We start from the raw sequence: 21,088 nt of genomic DNA, 5'->3' as shown, positions 1-21,088 counted from the left end.
TGTGACATGATTGTGTACCTTTCCCATTTCTTTTTGTTGTGTCACCAGGTTGATCTTGTTTTGCATCATGATGGTCATTCGATTGAAGTAATTTATTGATGGACATGGATTGTTGTTCTTTTTGCGACATCAAGTTAATATAGTTGAATAAGAAGTTGAATAGATAAAATGATTGATTATTAGTTGTGTATTTTACAATATATACATAATCACTCTATAGAATTCTTCTTATAATGATGAAAAGAAAGAATGGAAAAAGAGAAGCGGGATGACAAAAAGGAATGTATATAAAAGGGGAAGAAAGGAAAAAAAAAAAAAAAAGAAAAAGAAAGAAAGAAAAAAAAGGAAAAGACAAAAAAAAAAAATTGAAAATGAAAATCAGGACCGAAAAGCGGGAGATAATCTATTAAAGCAGTTCAATAGACCAAACTTATCCGCTTAAACCCAAGTTATCCCAAAAATAATCAAGATATTTTTGATCAACAACTTTTTTCTCTTTTTGATATAAATGGTAAGATGGTACACAATAATCATACACAACAATGCGCCTGCAGCATTCTTTTTTTTTAATAAGGAAATATGCTAATTTACAACCATTTGTTGGATTTTATTGTAAACTAGAGGTAAATCAACAAGTACATGAAACAGTTTAATAGCTATAAAGTCATGCTGAAACTCTTTTTTTTTTTTTTTTATTCACGTGTACATTCTCCTTAACTATTATAATGATGATGTCGTTGTGTACACAAAATAAAATAAAATAAAATAAAAACAAATCTTCATCATCATCCATTGTTGTTATTGTTGTCTGAAAAGTTCCTATCATAATAATAATAATAATGATGATGATGTAAAACTTTTAACCAATCAAATCATTTTATATGTTTGTTCCCCGTTTTCTTTTTCGTTCTTTATGCTTCTTAACTTTTTGGTTCTTCCACTTTCAGACCCTAAAAAAAAAAAAAACAATTAGCATTATTTTAATCAAACCTATTCATTTCACTCGTCCGCTGGGTTTGAACAAAATATCCAATCTACTTGATTCCCCTTTTCTTTTTTCATCAATGTTTCTTTTTTAGTGCTACCATTGGTTGTACTACATGTTTACGTGTCTTTTTAACTACCGCATTCAAAAAAAAGGGAAAAAAATCGGTTAACTGTTTGTAGAAGGATAGTTCAATAGCCGCTGCACTGTGAGTGAAGAATGATCACGCAATGACAACCTTAATCAATCATAGATCATCCTCGTTGGCTCCTATTTCACTTGTCAAAATGAACGTTTTATTGTATCACCATACCATTGGGATTGAAAATCTCGCTCGCTCCAATGGCTACACAATTTCATTTTGCAAAAAAAAAAAAAAAAAAAAAGGAGGACTTGGCGTGCGATGTGATTTCTATTTTAGGTTTGATCCTTTTTTTTTTTTCTTCTATAAACACAATGATATAATTATCATCCATTCAAAAAATATACATTTACATGTATACTTTCTATGATATTGATCATCAAATAAATCAGTTCATTAAATCATTCACTCCGCATATTATATTTTAGGGAAAAAATGACCTTCTTTTTTTTTTTTTTTCCTTTTTTCTATTTTACTAAATTAAGGTTACCCAACTCCATGGATACGGAAAAATGTTGACGAAAAAGGAATCGAATCATCGAATCACATCGTTGGATTTCTTCTTTTGAGCTTAATTTCATTTGAATGATGGTGGGACTTGATGGATTCCAGTGGCCCATTTGTCTTTCGCCGGTTTAAATTCTATTTTTGTGCATCCTTCATTACCATCATACATCAAGTCATTATTATCATTATTATTATTATTATCATTATTACCATCATCATCATCGTATTCATATATAGATAGATCTATTTGATAAATAAATATTCTTACATTCAACTTATGTAATATAAATATATATATGCTTATATATAATCTTTGATTCACCGCCTTATTGAACAAGAAGAAATATTTATGTGTCACACAGCTAAAAAAAAAAAAAAAGTTGTAAACAGAATCTTTTAGGATGATCATCCAAATCTTTTAAGTTTTTCCTTTTTTCCTTTTTTTTTTTTCTAAACAACTAATTTTTTTTTATCATTCTCTTAGATTTCATCTTGTTCGTTTTAAATAGAAATATTGAAAGGATGATTGAAAAAAAAAAATAAAAAAAAAATAGAGGAATATGGATTTGTCAGCATATCTGCCCACGTTTTCACTTCTCAGCGAATCGACGATTAGGATTTCATCTAAAATAGGAAGTTATTCTTGATCACGAGCATTTTATCCCGATTATAGACATTGTTCCTTCTTTTTTAAGACAATCATCCATGCTTTTCATTTCCATCCATGCCCATCCCATTTTATATTTGATTCGAAAAAGTAATTTATAAACTCTTCTTATTAACAATATATATATAAATGAATAAAATTAAGTCATCATCATTCCTTTCTTTCTATATTTTTTTTTTGTCCCAAGTCCTTGGATCCCAACAAGGATGATTTGACCCGACTTTTGTTTTCCAGTATTACAAACTATTTCGATGTCAGATAAATAAATCATCGGTAGATAGGAGAATTCTTCCATCCATTTTGATCCTTCGTTACCCGTGATTATTTTAGTTAAGAGAAAAAAAAAAGTGATCTCGATTAAGTTTCATCCCCGCCGCATAAATCACTTTCTTTTTTTCTTTTTTCTCCATCTCATTTTAACCATTATTATTTAATGGAGTGAAATGTGTGGACATACTTTAAGAAAAATAGAGTTTTTTTTTTTATTTGTTAATCATGATGGAGATCGCCCAGTTTCTTGGGTCCATGTTCTAATCTAAATGTCATCTATTTTAACGAATTGATCACTAAACTTCCCAGACTCATTGAATGTAATTTATTTCAACTGTCCCACAAAAACCCCAAAAATTGGTTGACTATACTATGACAATTAATGATGATGATTGTATGATGATGATGATGATGATGATTGTATGGAGATGATGATCCTATGATAATCATGATAATGATGGTTACCAGAGACTTCCATTGGCCACCAATTTCATATGAATATCAAAAAGATATGATCTGTAGTAAAGTTATGTGAGACTTTGATGTCTTTTTTTGGGTATCAGGTAAAGCGTTTTCCATTCTTGGTGTTTGTGAAACTGTTCCATAAAAAAAAAGTTCTCACGCCTACCAGAATATTTTTATTTGTTTTTTTTTTTTTTTTTTTTTTTTTTTTTTTTTTTTTGTATGAACCAGAAAATTCTCTCATTAAGGACTGGCCAACTCAGTACATGATTCCATTCAAGGAGGTACAATCATCATCTCAATAATAATACTAGTAGTTATTGAATAGAGAGTCACAATGCCTAAATTTTATTAGAATAATGATTCAAGGTTGAAAATATTAAGCCAGGTACGATGATTACAAAAAGAACGATGATATTCTCTTTTTTTTTTTAAAAAAATTTGTGCTATAAATGTAAAAATAAGCTATAAGAATACTTTAGATAAACTTGAAGAAAAAATTTACTTTATGTTGTGTTCAAATTTGGTACAATGATGATCAATTCTCAGTGAGAAAGGGAAAAAAACAAAAGCTTGTATGAAGGATGAAAAAATGGGATGGATTTTTGAATTTTACAGCTAAAAATTTGAAACTCCTCAGCCAAACTTTGGCTGTAAAAATGGATCGTCAGGGGTTCATCAGGCGATTTTTGGAAAAATCGATGAAATCTTTTAGTGATCATTACAGGAATAGATAGTAATGTAAGCGATAAAATGAGATTAGATGATATTTAACTACTTTTTTGAGAAGAATCCAATGATGATATTTTTATAAGATGATGGTCGTTATTGCATGAGAGATGACTGAATTGACTTTTATTTTTTAATTTACTCGATAAATTTGGGAGGCAACATATAAATTATTATTAATACAATCGAAAGAGAATGATTTAACATATGTTCAATTTAAATTTGGTGCAATGATGATGACCTTTAGAACGAGTTACAAAGGTATTAAAAGGTACAAATACTACACATATTGGCTGGCGGGCATTGAATTTTTTTTTTTTTCCTGCTTCATCTAGGATTTTCCAGAGTCTTCTTTCTTCTTCTTGCACCTTTCTTCTTTGCACACATTATCAGGAAACATGGATGATACTAGAATCTTGACAATTATTATAAAATAATGGGACGTTAAGGTAATTTTTTTTTTTTTTTACTTATCAAAAACATTTTCTTTCAACTCACAACTCTATTATCTCTATTTTTCTCAACAAACAATGACAAAAGCAATTGGTATTGATCTTGGAACAACATATTCTTGTGTAGGAGTCTGGCAAAATGACCGTGTAGAAATCATTGCAAATGATCAAGGCAACCGTACTACTCCTTCCTTTGTGGCCTTTACTGATACAGAAAGACTTATAGGCGATGCAGCCAAAAACCAAGCAGCTCTTAATGTTGGCTCCACAGTATATGATGCTAAGCGACTTATTGGACGACGATTCAAGGATGAAGAAGTACAATCAGATATGAAGCATTGGTCATTCAAAGTGGTGGAAAAGGAAACCAAACCGGTGATTCAAGTGGAATATAAAGGTGAAACCAAACTTTTTACTCCTGAAGAAATCTCTTCCATGGTTTTGGTCAAGATGCGTGAAACTGCAGAAGCTTATCTTGGTACCAAAGTCGACAATGCAGTGATCACTGTGCCAGCATATTTTAATGATTCTCAACGACAAGCAACAAAAGATGCAGGTATGATTGCTGGATTGAATGTATTACGTATCGTCAACGAACCTACAGCAGCCGCTATTGCTTATGGTCTGGACAAACAAGACTCTTCTTCTGGTGGAAAACTCAGTGAACGCAATGTTCTTATCTTTGATTTGGGTGGTGGTACTTTTGATGTTTCTCTTTTGACCATTGATGATGGTGTGTTTGAAGTCAAGGCAACGGCTGGGGATACTCATCTTGGTGGTGAAGATTTTGACAATCGATTGGTGGCTCATTTTATTCAAGAATTCAAGCGCAAATATAAAAAGGATATTTCTGGTAATGCTCGATCAGTCCGACGTCTACGTACAGCTTGTGAACGTGCCAAGAGAACATTATCATCAGCAGCTCAAACATCATTGGAAATCGATTCTCTATTTGAAGGTATTGACTACTACACTTCTTTGACACGTGCCCGGTTTGAAGAATTGAATCAAGATCTGTTCCGTTCTACTTTGGAACCAGTGGAAAGAGTACTTCGTGATGCCAAGATGGATAAGGGCCAAGTGCATGATATTGTTCTGGTTGGTGGATCAACACGTATTCCTAAAATTCAAAAAATGGTATCTGATTTCTTCAATGGCAAAGAACCCAACAAATCAATCAATCCTGATGAAGCAGTGGCTTATGGTGCAGCAGTACAAGCAGCTATCTTGACAGGTGATACTTCGGAAAAGACTGATTCTTTACTTTTATTGGATGTGGCTCCTTTGTCTCTTGGTATTGAAACAGCAGGTGGTGTGATGACTCCTTTAATCAAACGTAACACTCCTATCCCAGCTAAGAAATCAGAAACTTTCTCGACCTATGCTGATAATCAACCAGGTGTATTGATCCAAGTATATGAAGGTGAACGTGTACGAACAAAAGATAATAGTATTTTGGGCAAATTTGAACTCTCTGGTATTCCTCCTGCTCCTCGTGGTGTACCACAAGTAGAAGTGACATTTGATTTAGATGCCAATGGTATTTTGAACGTTAGTGCTTTGGAAAAATCCACTGGTAAAGCCAACAAGATCACTATTACTAATGACAAGGGTCGACTCTCCAAGGAAGAAATTGAACGTATGGTCAATGATGCTGAAAAATACAAGGCAGAAGACGAAGAAGCAGCAGCTCGTATCAAATCTCGCAATGATCTAGAATCTTATTCCTATCAACTTCGAAACTCACTTCAAGACGATGCCATTAAACTACCAGTCGATGACAAGCAAAAGTTATCTCAACATGTTGATGAAACAATTCAATGGTTAGATGCCTCTCAACAAGCTTCCAAGGAAGAATACGAATCACGAATGAAGGAATTACAAGATATCGTAAACCCTATCATGTCCAAATTCTATCAACAACAACAACACACTGATGCCTCTTCTCATGATGGTCAATCGGATGGTCCTACAGTTGAAGAAGTGGACTGAAAAAAAAAGGTGTAGGTTTAGGTAGTCGGGTTTTATTATGTTATATCGTATTATTTTGTTATTATTATTATTATTCTTATTATTTGTTGATATTCTGTATTATATATTATTGAAATAAATTTTATATTCTTTTTTTTTTATCTTGGACGTTGAACTGGATGATTGGATGAATGACTGATAAGATGATGCAAAAGTAAGGATGAAGTTACTTGGGTGTACCTCTTAACGACACAAAGATAAAATTTATTTACTACCAAAAAAAAAAAATCATAATGAGATAAATGCTATCAATATCGTTGTTTATTGAGTAAAGAAGATTATGTACAACTATTATCTACAGACAAAATGGAAGATATAAGGGAAATAGTAAGAGAGAATTAATGAGATCGCCCATATGGTATAAAAATTAATAGATAAAACTAATAATTTGAAAAAAAAAGACATCTATAGCTACTATTATTGTTGTTGTTGTTGTTGAGATTCTTCGGTTGGCTCCATTTCCTTTTCGTCAAAGAGTTGTTTTGCTCGTCGGATATCTTCATTCATGTATAATAGTTCTTCCACACGTGCCAATTTCTTTGGATCTTTTCGCAACACAAACTTAAAGTCTTCCACACGTAATTTGCCTCGACTTTCAGATACTTTCGATACCTTTTGACACTGTTGAAAAAAAAAAAAAAAAAGGTAAACCAATGATTGCTTGCAAACAAATTGAATGTCTCTTTTTTTTATTTTCTTTCTTACCATTTCTGTAATATAATCTATCACTAGATCATCCATAAGGGCAATAGAATCTGAAGAAGGAGTTGGAGCATCACCAAAACCATACATGAGTAGTTTCACTAGATTAAAAAAAAAAAAGGCAATTAATACAAGTTAAAATAAATCTATGTATCCCACCAACTTACAATCTTTTGCAAACATGCCCTTTCGTACAGTCTTCCTTCGACCAGGACCCACACCAGCTTCGCGGTCTTTTATATCCTTGTCTTTTACATCTTTTGGAGTTTTTGAGTCTTTGAGAGGTTCGTTCATGATATAAGATTAAAGAAAAAGGAAAGAAAAGAAAAAAAAATCGGTGCTTCAAATTCACGACCCAAAAAAAAAAAGGTGCAAAAGTGACTTTTCTCCAAACAAATAACAAGATGTCGCGCAGACTGAAATTCTCTTCTTCCCTTTTTCTTTTTGTTGACTTTGCTTAGACAACTATCACTATCAGCAAAAAAAAAAAAAGGTCACCTTGGGAATAGTACGAAAAGACGATGCAAACAACTTTACCACTTCATGCTGCTCCTGGAGAAGCTACTGCTCATGGACCTCAAGGTATTAGTCAATTTCGTAATTTAACCTTACACGACATTGAATCTGATCCCATCTCTCAACTGGCGAAAAAGCATTATGGTGGTAAATCCAAACCAAAATGGGACCCAAAACTAGTGGAAGATATTATTGAAACTCATTTAGTATCTTCTAATTACGACCCAAAGAAGATCATGTTACTCGAATTCACCCAATATCTCGAAAAGGTAATTGATAGAACTTGACAAACATGATACTAACCTTTCTTTTTTTTTTTTTGTTATCTTTACTTTCTTACATAACAACCGATCCATAGTATTTATGGCCGTATTTTGACTCGGAAACAGCTACTCTCAATCACGTATTGTCTATTTGTATGATCGTTAATGAAAAGTCGAGACAACGCGTATCACCATGGGGTAAAATAAATATAGAATAAAGCGATGGAATGGAAAGATTAACTCATATTTTTTTTTCTTTCTATGCAGAAATATTCTCCAATGATACTGCTAAATTTAGTGCTCTCTTTGATCGTGTGATTCATTTAGCCGTTCCTTCTGAATCAAAGACATTACCTCTTCGGGTTCAACGTATCGTGCTGATGTTTTTGATACTTTGCTTTCAAAGTTTGGAAAACACCACTATCAGAACTGAATGTCTCAAGTAAGTTTGATCATTGAAAATGGAGATAATCATATTTCATTGTCCTAACTCTGTCCTTATATATATACATACATTTAGGTTGGTGACGATTGGAATTTGGCAAAATCTTGGTCATGATGATCGCCGTGAACAGATCCTGAATGATTATCCTCCTGTACGAAAATTATGGAATTCAAGCAATAAGAAATACAATCTTGCAGGTAAAAAAAAAAAAAAAAAAAAGGAATAATCATTGATAATCATTTACAATGAGAAGGTTAATTAATCTCTCTCTCTTTCTCCCCCCTTGTGCAGATGATAATGAAAAGGAAAAGTTGGACTTTAATCGCAACTGGCTCAGTGCTCTCTTGATGGATTTTGTTGGAAAGATATATGAAATTCCAGCGGAAGGCAAAGGTAAAGTAGTCGGTTATACAAAACGTATTTGTTGATTTATTTCAGTTACACTGATTGATGCAAATGTTTATGTTTTTTTTTTAATTTATTCTTTTAGTTGACGACGAACTACTTATGTACTGTGAACGATTCTTTGAATTACTGATCGATTTGGAAGCACAACTACCTACACGACGTTTCTTCAACACACTTTTAGACGATCATCAGATAGTGGTCCTTTGTAAATTGGCACCTTTTATTCGACGTGACAACAAGGATGTAGAATTAATGAAACAACTTTTGGAAAACCTTGCCTTTTATGCCAAATTCGAAATCAATGATCAAACTGGATTGGCTCTTACAGATTTGGATATGACAGAACAACATTCTGCACAACTCATTCAACTTCAACATATCATATTCCGCGATTATAAAGATATCTTACCCGATCTTCCATTAGCAAACTTGGGATCTATTGAACAGCGAACAGATCTCCTGTGGCATTTTGAAAAAGCATCCGTTGACGATCTAAGCCGTATCTGTGATAGTTTGAACATTCGTGGACAGCCTATAGTGGATTCTTTGATTACTGATGGTCTTGTAGACAAGAAGGATCTATTGATTGAAAGCTTAGTGGATAAGTATCAAAAACGTACTAGTCAAATTGAAAAAGTGAACTCCTCACCTTTGTATCCTGATGAGGTAAGAAATTTTTGTGATGGATGGTTGAGATAGATGGATGACTTATGCTTTTTATGTTTTAAACACGCACACATATATATATATTATAGGATACTCTCTTTAAAGACAGTCTTATTCAAACTCAATTCTATACTGGTGAACGACCTTTAGCTCTTCCTAAGCTCAATCTTCAATTCTTGACTATACACGATTATTTGTTACGCAATTTCAACCTCTTCCGATTAGAAAGCTCATACGAAATCCGACAAGATATTGAAGATGTGATCAAACGACTTGGACCACGTTTAACCTATCCTGAACGTACAATTGAATGGTCCGGTTGGGCAAGAATGGCGCTTCCAATTGATTCTTTTGGGTAATAGACACGTAGATAAACTATTAATATCATTTTTCTGATCATTATTATTGTTATATTTATTTTTGTGATAGCATTGTTGATGTTGGTAGACCGGAACTTGGCCAAGATCAACCTTCTCGAGTCACGGCTGATGTAAGTAGAAAGGAAAATGGAATCATTGTAGAATGGAAGGTTTGAGACTTACTATTATTTTTGATATATCATCAGGTTTCCTTTAACGTTAGCAAGTACTCCAAGGTGATTCGTGCTGAATGGGATAGCCTTAGAAAGCATGATATTGTTTTCCTCTTGACTATTCGACCACATGATGATTCGGCAACTCCATATCAAGAAGGTCAAGATTTTAGAAAACATTTTGGTATCAAGTATATTCGTGGTGCTGAAATCGTGGATGTTATTGGAAATGATGGTAAATCATAAAGTTGTTTTTAAAAGAAAAGGAATTGTTTTACGAATCGATCATTCATTACTTCATGAAAATGTAGGTCATACTATTGATCAAGCTGCAAAATCCGCTCCAGAAGAAAAACCTTTCCAATCTGCTAGTGCCACTAGAACTTTACGTATAGCATTAGACCCAAATCAATTCAAGGTAGATGAAAACTTATATATATATATGTGTATCTGATACGTTTCTTTTTGTTTTTATATAGACCGATATGCAAAAACACAGTCATGGCATGGAAGACGTTCATGACACTTTCAACATTCTTGTCCGAAGAAAACCTCAAGAAAACAACTTTAAGGCCGTTTTAGAAACCATTCGTGATTTGATGCAAAGTGAACTGGTTGTACCTGATTGGTTACAAAAGGTGTTTTTGGGCTATGGTGATCCTGCAAGTGCACACTATTCAAATCTTCCTTCTCGTCTTCGTGAACTTAACTTCCGGGATACCTTTTTGAATTGGGACCATTTGAAACAAAGTCTTCCTGACAAGGTAAAACAAAAAAAAAAAAAAAAAAAAAAAAAACTTATAGACATGATATCTAAATCAATAACGTTTTTTTTTTTTTTTTTTTTTTTTTTTTCAAGGTGATTCAACCTATTCCTGATGAAACTGCTATGGTACCTCCTTTTATTCTCAGTCATACACAAGTCGATTCTCAAGTGAATGCCAAATCCAAGAAAAAGAAATCTGCAAAAGCAATGGATGTAGATACTCCCGAAACTATTCAAGTATCTTCATATAAAGTACCAAATATGGGACCCTATCCTCAAGATATACCAAAACAAAACAATGTACCTTTCACTCCAGTACAAGGTAAAAAAAAAAAAAAATTGGTAGTTATTTAATACTGATCTATAATTTGATTATGATAAATTTTAGTTGAATCCATCCATTCAGGTATGAATCATGGTCTGACAATGGTGGTTGGTCCTCCTGGTACAGGCAAAACTGATGTTGCAGTACAGACAATCGCCAATCTTTATCATAATCATCCGAATCAACATACACTTATCGTTACACATAGCAATCAAGCATTAAATCAAATTTTTGAGAAATTGATGGAATTAGATATCGACTCTCGCCATTTGGTTCGTCTTGGTCATGGTGAAGAAGAACTCAATACTGAATTAAGTTTCAGTAAATTTGGACGTGTGACATCTTTCCTGGAACGACGTATTGAACTTTTGAAGGAAGTGGATCGATTATCACAATCTTTGGAAATCCCTGGTGAACATGGATCGACTTGCGAAACAGCTGGCTACTTTTATAACTATCATGTTAAAACACGATGGGCACCTTATCACGACAAGATAACAACAGATAAGAATATGACTTTAGCAGATGTACGAGATGAATTCCCTTTTGCTGTCTTTTTCGCCAACGCACCTCAACCCTTATTTAACGATGACATGACGGTGGATGATGCTATTGATGTGGCTCAAGGTTGCTTCCGACATTTGGAAAAATTATTTGAAGAATTGGAAGATGTACGACCTTTTGAATTGTTACGTTATAGTACTGATCGTGCCAACTACTTGATTACCAAAGAAGCAAAGATTATCGCCATGACTTGTACTCATGCTGCTCTCAAGGTAAAGAGGATGAAAAAAAAAAAAAGAACGTGATGGAGGAAGATGATTATGTTTCATATATTGATCAATTCTTTTATTTCATATTTATTAGCGACGAGAACTAGTATCATTGAAATTCAAATACGATAATGTGGTGATGGAAGAAGCTGCTCAAATTCTGGAAGTAGAAACATTTATTCCATTACTGTTACAAGAACCAGAAGATGGAGAAAATCGACTGAAACGCGTTATCCTTATTGGTGATCACAATCAATTGCCACCTGTAGTAAAGAATCTAGCTTTTCAACAATATGGCAATATGGAGCAGAGTTTATTTACTCGATTTATACGTTTGGGTGTACCGGCATTACAATTGGATGCTCAGGTAATATATATATATATATATATATAAGGGAAAATCAAAGAAAAAAGAATATTAATCGTGATTTGTCTTTTTTCTTTTTATATATGTGTAGGGTCGTGCCAGATCATCCCTCGCCAAACTTTATAGTTGGAGATATAATCAATTAGGTGACTTACCCAATGTACTGACCAATTCCGAATTCTTACAAGCAAACGCAGGGTTGACATATGATTACCAATTCATTAATGTGGGTCCTTATCATGGACAAGGTGAATCGGAACCAGTGGCCTACTTTTATCAGAACGTGGGCGAAGCTGAATATGTTGTGGCACTTTATCAATACATGCGTCTGATAGGGTAAATCATCATCATTAGAATTTATCTTAATACTCATTTTACGAACCTATATATTTTTGATTGTAGATATCCTGCGGAAAAGATCACCATCTTGACAACGTATAATGGTCAACGTTCTTTGATCAATGATGTCCTTCAACGACGATGTGCTTGGAATCCATTCTTTGGTAGACCTGCAGCTGTATCGACAGTGGATCAATATCAAGGACAGCAAAATGATTGTAAGTAGATATGTGTTTTTTTTTTTTTATGTGATTGATCTATTTTGTTGGATATTTTTTTTTTCGTTTGATTCTTAACTTTCATTATTATTATTATTATCATTCTAGACATTCTATTGTCTTTAGTCCGTACTAAGACTGTGGGTCATCTTCGTGATGTTCGACGATTGATTGTGGCCATGTCAAGAGCTCGCCTTGGTCTCTATGTGTTTGGTCGTCGTGGATTGTTTGAAAATTGTTATGAATTGAAACCCGTTTTTGATCAATTATTGGCGCGTCCGGATAAATTATGTTTACAACACAATGAATCCTATCCTACCAATCGACTGGTAAGAAGGAATAATATGATGCAGGAAGGATTATTGACCCCCCACTTTTTATATATTTATATATGATTTTTTTTTTTTTTTTTTTTTTTTTTTTTTTTTTTTTTTTTTTTTTTTTTAGGTGGATGTACACAAGGATATTACCGAAATGGATCATGTAGAAGAAATGGGCAAATTAGTATACAAACTCAGTCAAGAACAATTGGACGAAGAGATGATCAGACAAGAACAAATCCAAGAAGCTGAACAAGAAGCTGAAGAATTGATCCATCAAGAAATGGATGACGCACAAGAAAATTAGATTAGAGATTGATTGCTCTGCACTTTGTTTTATTTTAATCACACACCTATTATTATTTCCCTCCCTTCTGTTCTTTTCTTCTCATACATCCTTTCCTTTATTGTTTTGTTTTTTTTTTTTCTGTTTTATTCTCATTGTTCTGTAAATAAACACTCTGATACTCTGGAGCTTTTTATTATTATTATTATTATTATTATTATTATTATTATTATTATTATTATTATTATTATTATTATTATTATTATTATTATTATTATTATTATTATTATTATTATTATTATTATTATTATTATTATTATTATTATTATTATTATTATTATTATTATTATTATTATTATTATTATTATTATTATTATTATTATTATTATTATTATTATTTATTCTTTTATAGTTTTTTTTTTTTTTTTTTTTTTTTTTTTTTTTTTTTTTTTTTTTTTTTTTTTTTTTTCCTTGGATACCAAAGATAGGATTTACAAAATGTGTTAGTTTGTGCAATGCGTACATGACTTTTAATGTCAATGTGCATAATGGATGATGAAGATCTCCGAATTGAAACCAATCATTACCGTTAGTCCCAACCCTCATTAATGAGTGCAGCAGAGTAATAATAATAATAATAAAAGAGAGCATCGTCAATTCCATATTGGTGATCATCCTATGGATCATCATTTAAAACAAACAATTTTTATCTAAAAAGATGAATAAGGCATGTAAGTTCATGGTTTTGTTAATTTTATTATAGCATTGGTAAGAGAATAAATCAAGTCAAAGGAGACAAAAAAAAAAAAGAAGAACAAAAAGGAGAAGAAAAATTACAAAAGTAGGATGAATAAAAAAGGGGAAGAGAGAAAGAGATTTGCATTTGGTCAATAAGAAAGGATACATTACTGACAAAAGTAATGATTGAAGGACAGGGAATGGTAATATGGACATACATAATATATATATATGATTGGTAACTTTTTTTTAATAGAATCAATATGAAATAACGGAAGGATGGAAGGTAAGATCATAAAGAGGGGGAAAAAAAGGGAATGTGGAAATAAGAAAGAAAGAAAGAAAATCATTTAAAAAATAAAGAGGAGGATGGAGGGGAAATAATAGGGTTCGTAAAATAGATGGGTATCATGTCAAAATCGCTGGCAAATGTTGACTTCTTCCTTCTTAAACTAAAGCCAATTCCAAGCACCTATAATAGTAATATAATAATAAAAAAAAGAATTAACAAAAAAGTAATGAATAATTTTTTTTTCTTTTACCAAGTTCTTCTTGCCCATAACCTAACCGTTTGCCCTTGAATATCCACAGTATTTCCATCCCACCAGCACTTTCTCTAAAGATAAAAATAAATAAATTAATAATGAATATCTAAATGGAATACAATAAAAAAAAAAGTACTTACAGCAGGTTTTCTCCAAAACAATAATAACTTTTGAGCTGTTGGCATATGATTATCAGGACCAGTTGTCTTCAGTAATACCAAACCCATACTGATGATACAGGTACGCATAGGTTCCAAAGCACGATGACCCCAACGATCATTACGAGAGAATCCAGCATCACAAAGCATATCGATCAAATGTTGTTCGGCCATATTATTTTCTCGAGCGATACTTTTTTGAAGAGCAGCGAAGATCTCGTCATGATGTCGTAAATATTGTCCACATTGTAACTTCAATGTTGCCATATCTGCTACTGGTAACTTTTTCTGAGAAGGTACACAAAAATATTCGAGTTCTTCACGTAAAACGATAATAGGTTGTTTATCGAGTAGAGGATAATAAGCAGGTGAAGTGGACATGGACATTGCCGGAGGAAGAGAAGAAGTACCATTTTCATTACTACTGTTTGTCGTTTCAGTTGTAGTTGTAGAATTCGTTAGTCGTTGTTGTTGTAATTCATTAGAAAGTTGTTGAGCTTGTCGATAAAATTGTAAGACATATTCCAAACAAACAGGATCAAAATCCACATAAGTCACTTGGAAGTCGTCATCTTCATCTTTTTGAGATGAACCGTTACCACTAGAGGAAGATTTATCGCCGTTTCCTACTGAATCTCTTGAATGTCGATCATAATCTTCATCTTCATATTCATCTTGTCGTCCACCAAGAATAAGTCCGTTGGGAAACATGGCGATGAGTAAACTTTCGGGTAAACTGACAAGAGTATCGCGATCAAGTTCTACACGTACACCACGCAAATCCAATTTTAATATTTGAGGAATAGCATCTTGTTCAAAGCCATCATCTTCATCGTTTTGTTGATAAATCAAATCATCTTCATAATCGGTGTTGGGATCGGGTACTTGAGCAATGGGTGAATCGGTACTCATGATGAGTAATCTTGTTCTTTATTATTGTTGAGGTTTTGTTGTAATATATAAAGATAAGAGTATAATAAAGTCGTATTCTTTTAATAATAAAAACAAAAGAGATCAAATATTTTAGAAATAGACTATAAAATAATATTATGAAAAAGAGGAGAAAAAAGTGGAAAGCAAAAAAAAAAAAAAAAAAAAAAAACAAATTGATATTTGAATATTGAGAACCCTCCTCCCCTTTTTCCATTCTTGCAGTATTTCAAATTCCGTTCCTTCTTAATAATTTAACGTGAATTTTATGCTCTTAATAAAAAACTTTAGATGATCTCTTACAAGTAGTCTTTTAATTTTATTTTATGAATTCTATATTCCATATACTATTTTATGACATATAATGATTGGATCATTGATTCGATTTAATAGAATAATCATCATTATTTGTTAACTTCATCCAAAAATATCTGGAGTTCACATTTTTCCAAAAAATCTATCATCCACACTTAACGACGAACGTTTATTGAAAAAAAAAAAAAAGGAAAATATCATCAATCAACTATACTAATTTACATTAAACTATATACGCAAGCGATCCCTTTCCATAACTGTCACAGTATTGGATGATAAAGTAGAAGATACCCAATTGGGATCATTCAGTAAGATAATATCATTACCTTCCAGTTTCTACTCAAAAGAGAAAAAAAAATCATAGATTAGCATTAGTATATATAAATATATATCATTTACCTTTCGAACATTGGAATAATGATCTTCTTTTGAAGTATATTCACGAAATAGATAAGATGATCCAAATTCATGAAAAATTCTTGTATCATTAATCCTAAACAAGACATCATCCACGCGTAAAAAGAATCGTTGCAATATTAAAAAACAGGTTGGCATCACCCGCTATTCAAAAACCAAAAAAATAAATAAATAAATAAATAAAATAAAATAAATAAATATTTCTTTTTTATTTACTTACTAATCGTATAGATAGCATTGCAGTTCCATTATCAGCCAATTCATCTTCATATAATATATTTTCATCATAAAACAGAATAGGTTCCTTTTGTTGTAATCTTTCCACATCTATTACAGGTTCATCCACTCTTTCCCAATCGGTATCAACATCTTTTGTTCCTTTATATGTTGTGGTATATGTCCAATCATAAGGTTTCACCACATCCTTCACATCTTGATGTTTACTAATTAAGATTCTGTGTTATATATATATATATATATATATATACAATAATTTCAATCATTTATTTCCTTACCTTTTTCGGGACCATTCTTTTGCATAAGACACTTTGATATAATCTCCACTACTTGCACTTGAATCCACCAAGGCCAAAGCGTCAAACGCGTTCCAAGTATATTTTAAACTTCCTTTTGCTATTTCTACATAATTGTTACCAAATATCATTTCTGGTGGAGGAATCCCATAATCTTTTTGAAATCTATTTTATATATATATAGTTGAATATATCACCCTATTTCATCATAATCTTTTATATTTTACCTGTCTATTTCAATCGAGTTGCATATAGGCGCCTTTTTACTTTTGATGGTCCAGCCATCACAAGTAATACCTTGAATCTGTCCAGTACGAGGATTGCCTTCCTTAAGTAGTTGAAATGACATTATAAAGAAAAAAAAATGAATGAAAGGCGAAGAGAGAAAAAGTTTTCAAAAAAAAAGAAAAAAAAAAGAAAGAAAAAAGAAAAAAGAAAATTGGCATTTTTTTTTTTTTTTTTTGTATTTTTCCCTCCCCCATGAAGATAAATTTTGAAGACCGAAACGAAAAAGGAAAGAGAATTGATTGTTAAGTTCCCAATTTTTATTTGATTACTTACAAGCCAGCATATCAAAGTACATACTACCTCAATCAATCCAGAATGGGTAGCATGTAACTATTTCAATGTTTCGATATCCAGAGATACTTTTTTTGTGAGCAAATTGATACTTGGAATGGAAATAATATATATATAAGATAATAGATGAATAGGTGTTGACATTCGTTTTTTTTTTATTGCAGTTGTCAAAGCATTCAACAGTCGTGGCGAACGTAAACAAGTGTAATCAATAGATGATTGTAATTTTTCATGAATATTGTTGGTGTTATAGATAATCATCATCATGATAATAAAAATGGAACTGTAAGAAATAAAAGAATGCTAATAATAATAAATAAAAAAAAGAGAAATAACTAAGCTTCTACTAGATAAACATGACATTATATCTGCTGGATGGATTAAGTTTTACATAGTATGGTCAATGATATAATTTTTTATTGAATAAAAAAAAAAAAAAGAATTAATTTGAAGTGCTATATTTATCCTATTTGACGAACAAATGGATTGTTGATTGATGCACTGAAGTATTGATGTATTCATGCATTGTTGGAGGGAAAAAAAAGAAGGCTGTGGACGAGATCACATTTTTTTTTATTTGGAGGCGGTGGTTTAAAAAAGAGTAGTTTTTGATTTTCCTGCTTTTCAAAAAGTCTATTCACGTCTTTCACTTTTTGTTTATCGAATAAATTGGTAATGTCATCATCTCAAGAAATATCCATTGTAACTGTTGTTGGAAAAAGTGAACATAACTGTGGTTATTGTCACCAAAAAAAAACTTCTCACACATTTGGTATTTGGGCTCACTCTCTTACTTGTGAAGTAATAATAATAATGATAATGATAATAATAGGTGTTGAAACGCGACATGGTATGAACTCATCTTTCTTATTTTTATTACTATTAGGATTATCAAGCACTCATCGATAGAGGATGGAGAAGGTAAGATAGAATATTTATATATATATTTTCTTTTCAGCATATTGGCTAGTATATTAATTATAAACATTTCTATATAGATCTGGAAAATACCTCTACAAACCTGATTTACGTCAAAGTTGTTGTCCTCAGTATACTATAAGGTATGTCTTGGCAATATATTATATATATATATATATATATTCATATTTTCTCTTTTCATAGGTTGGACGCGACAAAATTCAAAGCAACAAAGTCTCAACGAAAGATACTACACAAGTTCAACCGTTTTATTCATGGCGAATGGAATCCACATCAATCAAGCACTACACACTCTTCAGAATCAAAGTAAGAATCTTTTTTTTTTTTTTTTTTTTGGAAAGTATGATTGAATAATTCATCAACAAATCGGGTCTATTTTGATACTTAGAAAACCACCAAAGAAATCGACTGGTAAAGGAGATCTGTCCTTGATAGAAATGATTCATGCTGGTGAACAAGATAAAAAGTCAAGTGATTCAAATGATCATTCCTTCAAGGTAATAGAAAAGAATAATTGTCCTTTATATTGAAGTTAATCTCTGTATTTTCTTTTTTTTTCACATAGATTGTTTTAGAACCTTCATCATTTACTGAAGAAAAATATGCTTTATACTATAAATATCAGCAACAAGTTCATCATGATAAACCATCAGATATTTCAAAGGAAGGGTTTAGGCGCTTCTTAGTGGATACTCCTATGGAATTGGAACGAGTGAATGATCAAGTGACCTGGGGAAGCTATCATCAGAAATACATTTTGGATGGAACCCTGATTGCTGTCGCAGTGCTGGATATATTACCGCATTGTGTATCATCAGTCTATTATATGTATGATACGGATTACTCCTTCCTTGGTTTGGGCAATTATAGTGCCTTACGCGAAATCAGTTTAACGCAAGAGTATCATTTATCCATTCCGGATTTGAAATATTATTATATGGGTAAATTTGAATGATATCTTGATGGCATTGACTTTCTATTTTATTTTATTTACTTATTTATTTATTTATTTATTTATTTATTTTTAAAAAAACAGGTTTTTATATACATTCATGCGAAAAAATGAAATACAAGGCCAAGTATCATCCCTCGGATTTGTTGGACCCAGAAACATATGATTGGTACTCTTTTAACGACATTTGCAAACCTTTATTAGATCAACACAGATATACCTCTTTCTCACGCTCGAATCAGGATATTCCAACAGCAACAGTAACAGCAGAACAACGACATCATGATGACGATGATAGTAGCAACAAAAGACGTGCGACAACATCATTGATCCCTCCTGGATGGCTGGATCCGGCATCATTAGATGATGACGATTTGAACCAAGTGCTTGTATTATCTGGAAGAAACAGAGTTGTGCCTGTGACAATGTTACTGAAATATCATGAAGAACCAAGTTTCCGAAATGAAATCAAGGATTATGTGGCATCTACTGGGTTGGAATTAGCTCACCGTATGATTCTTTGTTGAACAATTTTATAATTTAGATTTATCCTTTATGTATATATTTAGTTTAGTATTTCTTTTGATCACAAAATAAAAAACTTTATATATTCTTGACAACATATTTTTTTTTCACCCAATCTGTTCAGGATACCCATATAAATAAAGTATCTTTATTCCCTTGATTTGTATTATTTTTCATTATTCATCATTTCAATTCATCATGTTTGTTGGATCTTCTTTTGTTACTTTCTTGATCATCATTTTCTCTGTCAATATAATTCAAGCTACAAATCATCGGCGTCAGAATTGTCCTCCTGTGATAACGGAGGATCTTCATCCTTATGGTATCAATATCCCTAGAACTAATCCAGATTATTGTGTTGGTAAGTTCCTAATTTAAAGAAACCTTATGTTACTCATTTCCTCTTTGTGAGCACAGGATTTGAAATCACTTATCCTACTGAACCTGGTCTGTCGTATCAAAGTGGCTCTATGGCTAGGATTGCTTGGAAAGTGGATAAATCTAAAATGAAGATCCCTCCTGACTCTATTACTCGTATTCGTGTCTTAAATAATGGTCAACTTGCTGAAAGTATTCCTGGTGAAAATATGAGTAAGTGATATACTTAAAAAGTCTTTTTTTTTTCTAATATAGTTTTTTTTTTTTTTTGTTTTATCATAGCTATCTATTCATTAAATGATCATAGTGGTGAAGCAACTTTTCCTTTAGAAATCTATGATGAATCAGCTCAGTATCATTATAGAGTGATGGTGAATTATCCCGTAAAGCTGATAGTGATGATAAAGAAAAGGGTATGATATGATTAACTAATTGATTTTATTGTTATTATAGGGAACAACAGTCCATTGTATTTTTGAATCTGTTTCTTTTAACATCACTCCAACAACTTTTCTTAGGTATAGTAATCTTGGTACAGCTCCTCCTTCTTTTGCCATTCCTCAATGGATAGGTAATAAAAATGTTCTGTCAAAATGAAGCCAGAAGCGGACTTTTGCCTACCATTGAGGCAACACGAACGCCATTATTTTTTTTTTCTTCTCCCCTTTTTTCTATTATTATTTTTTCTTTTCTTTTTCTCAATTCTTACATTCCTGATCAATAAAAAAAAAAAAAAAGAAATGCTAAGGTACATTACTTATTCTGATAAAAAGCTATACATATATGTCACGTTTATTTTATTGTTGTTTTCTCACTCATTCTATTCCTCTTTCCTTTATTATTCTATTTGGGTTATTATAGTAAAGAATCGTCAACGCCAGGACGGTGTTATGCAGCATCACCACGAA

General features: G+C 32.0%; 7 protein-coding genes across 7 annotated transcripts; 4 read left to right on the top strand and 3 right to left on the bottom strand.

Moving 5' to 3' along the window:
- The first annotated feature begins 4,248 nt into the window (after positions 1–4,248).
- BX664DRAFT_282266 (70 kDa heat shock protein 3) lies at positions 4,249–6,480 on the top strand. The gene has a single exon (XM_051541558.1). The coding sequence runs from the start codon at positions 4,293–4,295 to the stop codon at positions 6,204–6,206; it is 1,914 nt and encodes a 637-aa protein (XP_051399041.1). The 5' UTR covers positions 4,249–4,292; the 3' UTR covers positions 6,207–6,480.
- Positions 6,481–6,659: 179 nt separating this feature from the next.
- BX664DRAFT_335660 (transcription initiation factor IID, 18kD subunit-domain-containing protein) lies at positions 6,660–7,335 on the bottom strand (the record flags this gene model as incomplete). Its single annotated transcript, XM_051545943.1, has 3 exons — positions 7,115–7,335; positions 6,951–7,048; positions 6,660–6,866 (listed from the first exon to the last, which is right to left on the bottom strand). The coding sequence occupies exons 1-3, from the start codon at positions 7,239–7,241 to the stop codon at positions 6,663–6,665; spliced, it is 429 nt and encodes a 142-aa protein (XP_051399040.1). The 5' UTR covers positions 7,242–7,335.
- Positions 7,255–13,291, top strand: BX664DRAFT_335658 (P-loop containing nucleoside triphosphate hydrolase protein). Its single transcript, XM_051545942.1, has 18 exons — positions 7,255–7,732; positions 7,822–7,924; positions 7,994–8,168; positions 8,247–8,368; positions 8,463–8,564; positions 8,662–9,245; positions 9,335–9,600; positions 9,675–9,735; positions 9,811–10,012; positions 10,089–10,195; positions 10,257–10,541; positions 10,637–10,865; positions 10,932–11,644; positions 11,736–12,008; positions 12,100–12,344; positions 12,411–12,565; positions 12,674–12,894; positions 13,013–13,291. Exons 1-18 carry the CDS (start codon positions 7,469–7,471, stop codon positions 13,190–13,192), a joined length of 4,287 nt encoding a protein of 1,428 aa, XP_051399039.1. The 5' UTR covers positions 7,255–7,468; the 3' UTR covers positions 13,193–13,291.
- Positions 13,292–13,938: 647 nt separating this feature from the next.
- Positions 13,939–15,693, bottom strand: BX664DRAFT_335656 (uncharacterized protein). Its single transcript, XM_051545941.1, has 3 exons — positions 14,595–15,693; positions 14,452–14,525; positions 13,939–14,381 (listed from the first exon to the last, which is right to left on the bottom strand). Exons 1-3 carry the CDS (start codon positions 15,522–15,524, stop codon positions 14,357–14,359), a joined length of 1,029 nt encoding a protein of 342 aa, XP_051399038.1. The 5' UTR covers positions 15,525–15,693; the 3' UTR covers positions 13,939–14,356.
- Positions 15,694–16,007: 314 nt separating this feature from the next.
- Positions 16,008–17,222, bottom strand: BX664DRAFT_379795 (TIP41-like family-domain-containing protein). Its single transcript, XM_051548870.1, has 5 exons — positions 17,035–17,222; positions 16,790–16,972; positions 16,495–16,717; positions 16,257–16,418; positions 16,008–16,193 (listed from the first exon to the last, which is right to left on the bottom strand). Exons 1-5 carry the CDS (start codon positions 17,154–17,156, stop codon positions 16,086–16,088), a joined length of 798 nt encoding a protein of 265 aa, XP_051399037.1. The 5' UTR covers positions 17,157–17,222; the 3' UTR covers positions 16,008–16,085.
- Positions 17,223–18,030: 808 nt separating this feature from the next.
- Positions 18,031–19,962, top strand: BX664DRAFT_335654 (arginine-tRNA-protein transferase-like protein 1). The gene is made up of 7 exons (XM_051545940.1): positions 18,031–18,187; positions 18,273–18,307; positions 18,385–18,447; positions 18,509–18,631; positions 18,714–18,822; positions 18,891–19,266; positions 19,362–19,962. Exons 1-7 carry the CDS (start codon positions 18,062–18,064, stop codon positions 19,802–19,804), a joined length of 1,275 nt encoding a protein of 424 aa, XP_051399036.1. The 5' UTR covers positions 18,031–18,061; the 3' UTR covers positions 19,805–19,962.
- Positions 19,963–20,000: 38 nt separating this feature from the next.
- On the top strand, positions 20,001–20,777 carry BX664DRAFT_264666 (uncharacterized protein; the record flags this gene model as incomplete). The annotated part of the gene is made up of 4 exons (XM_051540825.1): positions 20,001–20,163; positions 20,220–20,393; positions 20,463–20,563; positions 20,634–20,777. 4 exons carry the CDS (start codon positions 20,001–20,003, stop codon positions 20,775–20,777), a joined length of 582 nt encoding a protein of 193 aa, XP_051399035.1.
- Between the last annotated feature and the right edge of the window lie 311 nt (positions 20,778–21,088).

Source organism: Halteromyces radiatus, assembly GCF_025201355.1.
Source record: "Halteromyces radiatus strain CBS 162.75 chromosome Unknown BX664scaffold_5, whole genome shotgun sequence".
In the NCBI taxonomy this organism is placed as follows: Eukaryota; Fungi; Mucoromycota; class Mucoromycetes; order Mucorales; family Cunninghamellaceae; genus Halteromyces; species Halteromyces radiatus.
This window is presented reverse-complemented; position numbering and strand designations above follow the sequence as displayed.

Bases quoted from the DNA above. Each gene is read 5' to 3' on its own strand.
- BX664DRAFT_379795 (XM_051548870.1), bottom strand. From the start codon at position 17,156: ATGTCATTTCAACTACTTAAGGAAGGCAATCCTCGTACTGGACAGATT. The intron at 16,973-17,034 runs GTAAAATATAAA...TATATAAAATAG, and splicing joins AACTCGATTGAAATAGACAG to ATTTCAAAAAGATTATGGGA. The intron at 16,419-16,494 runs GTAAGTAAATAA...GTTTTTGAATAG, and splicing joins CAATGCTATCTATACGATTA to CGGGTGATGCCAACCTGTTT.
- BX664DRAFT_335654 (XM_051545940.1), top strand. From the start codon at position 18,062: ATGTCATCATCTCAAGAAATATCCATTGTAACTGTTGTTGGAAAAAGT. The intron at 18,188-18,272 runs GTAATAATAATA...TATTACTATTAG, and splicing joins CTCACTCTCTTACTTGTGAA to GATTATCAAGCACTCATCGA. The intron at 19,267-19,361 runs GTAAATTTGAAT...TTAAAAAAACAG, and splicing joins TTTGAAATATTATTATATGG to GTTTTTATATACATTCATGC.
- BX664DRAFT_335658 (XM_051545942.1), top strand. From the start codon at position 7,469: ATGCAAACAACTTTACCACTTCATGCTGCTCCTGGAGAAGCTACTGCT. The intron at 8,169-8,246 runs GTAAGTTTGATC...ACATACATTTAG, and splicing joins ATCAGAACTGAATGTCTCAA to GTTGGTGACGATTGGAATTT. The intron at 12,895-13,012 runs GTAAGAAGGAAT...TTTTTTTTTTAG, and splicing joins CCTATCCTACCAATCGACTG to GTGGATGTACACAAGGATAT.
- BX664DRAFT_335656 (XM_051545941.1), bottom strand. From the start codon at position 15,524: ATGAGTACCGATTCACCCATTGCTCAAGTACCCGATCCCAACACCGAT. The intron at 14,526-14,594 runs GTAAGTACTTTT...TTTTATCTTTAG, and splicing joins TGTTTTGGAGAAAACCTGCT to AGAAAGTGCTGGTGGGATGG. The intron at 14,382-14,451 runs GTAAAAGAAAAA...TTACTATTATAG, and splicing joins TTATGGGCAAGAAGAACTTG to GTGCTTGGAATTGGCTTTAG.
- BX664DRAFT_282266 (XM_051541558.1), top strand. From the start codon at position 4,293: ATGACAAAAGCAATTGGTATTGATCTTGGAACAACATATTCTTGTGTA.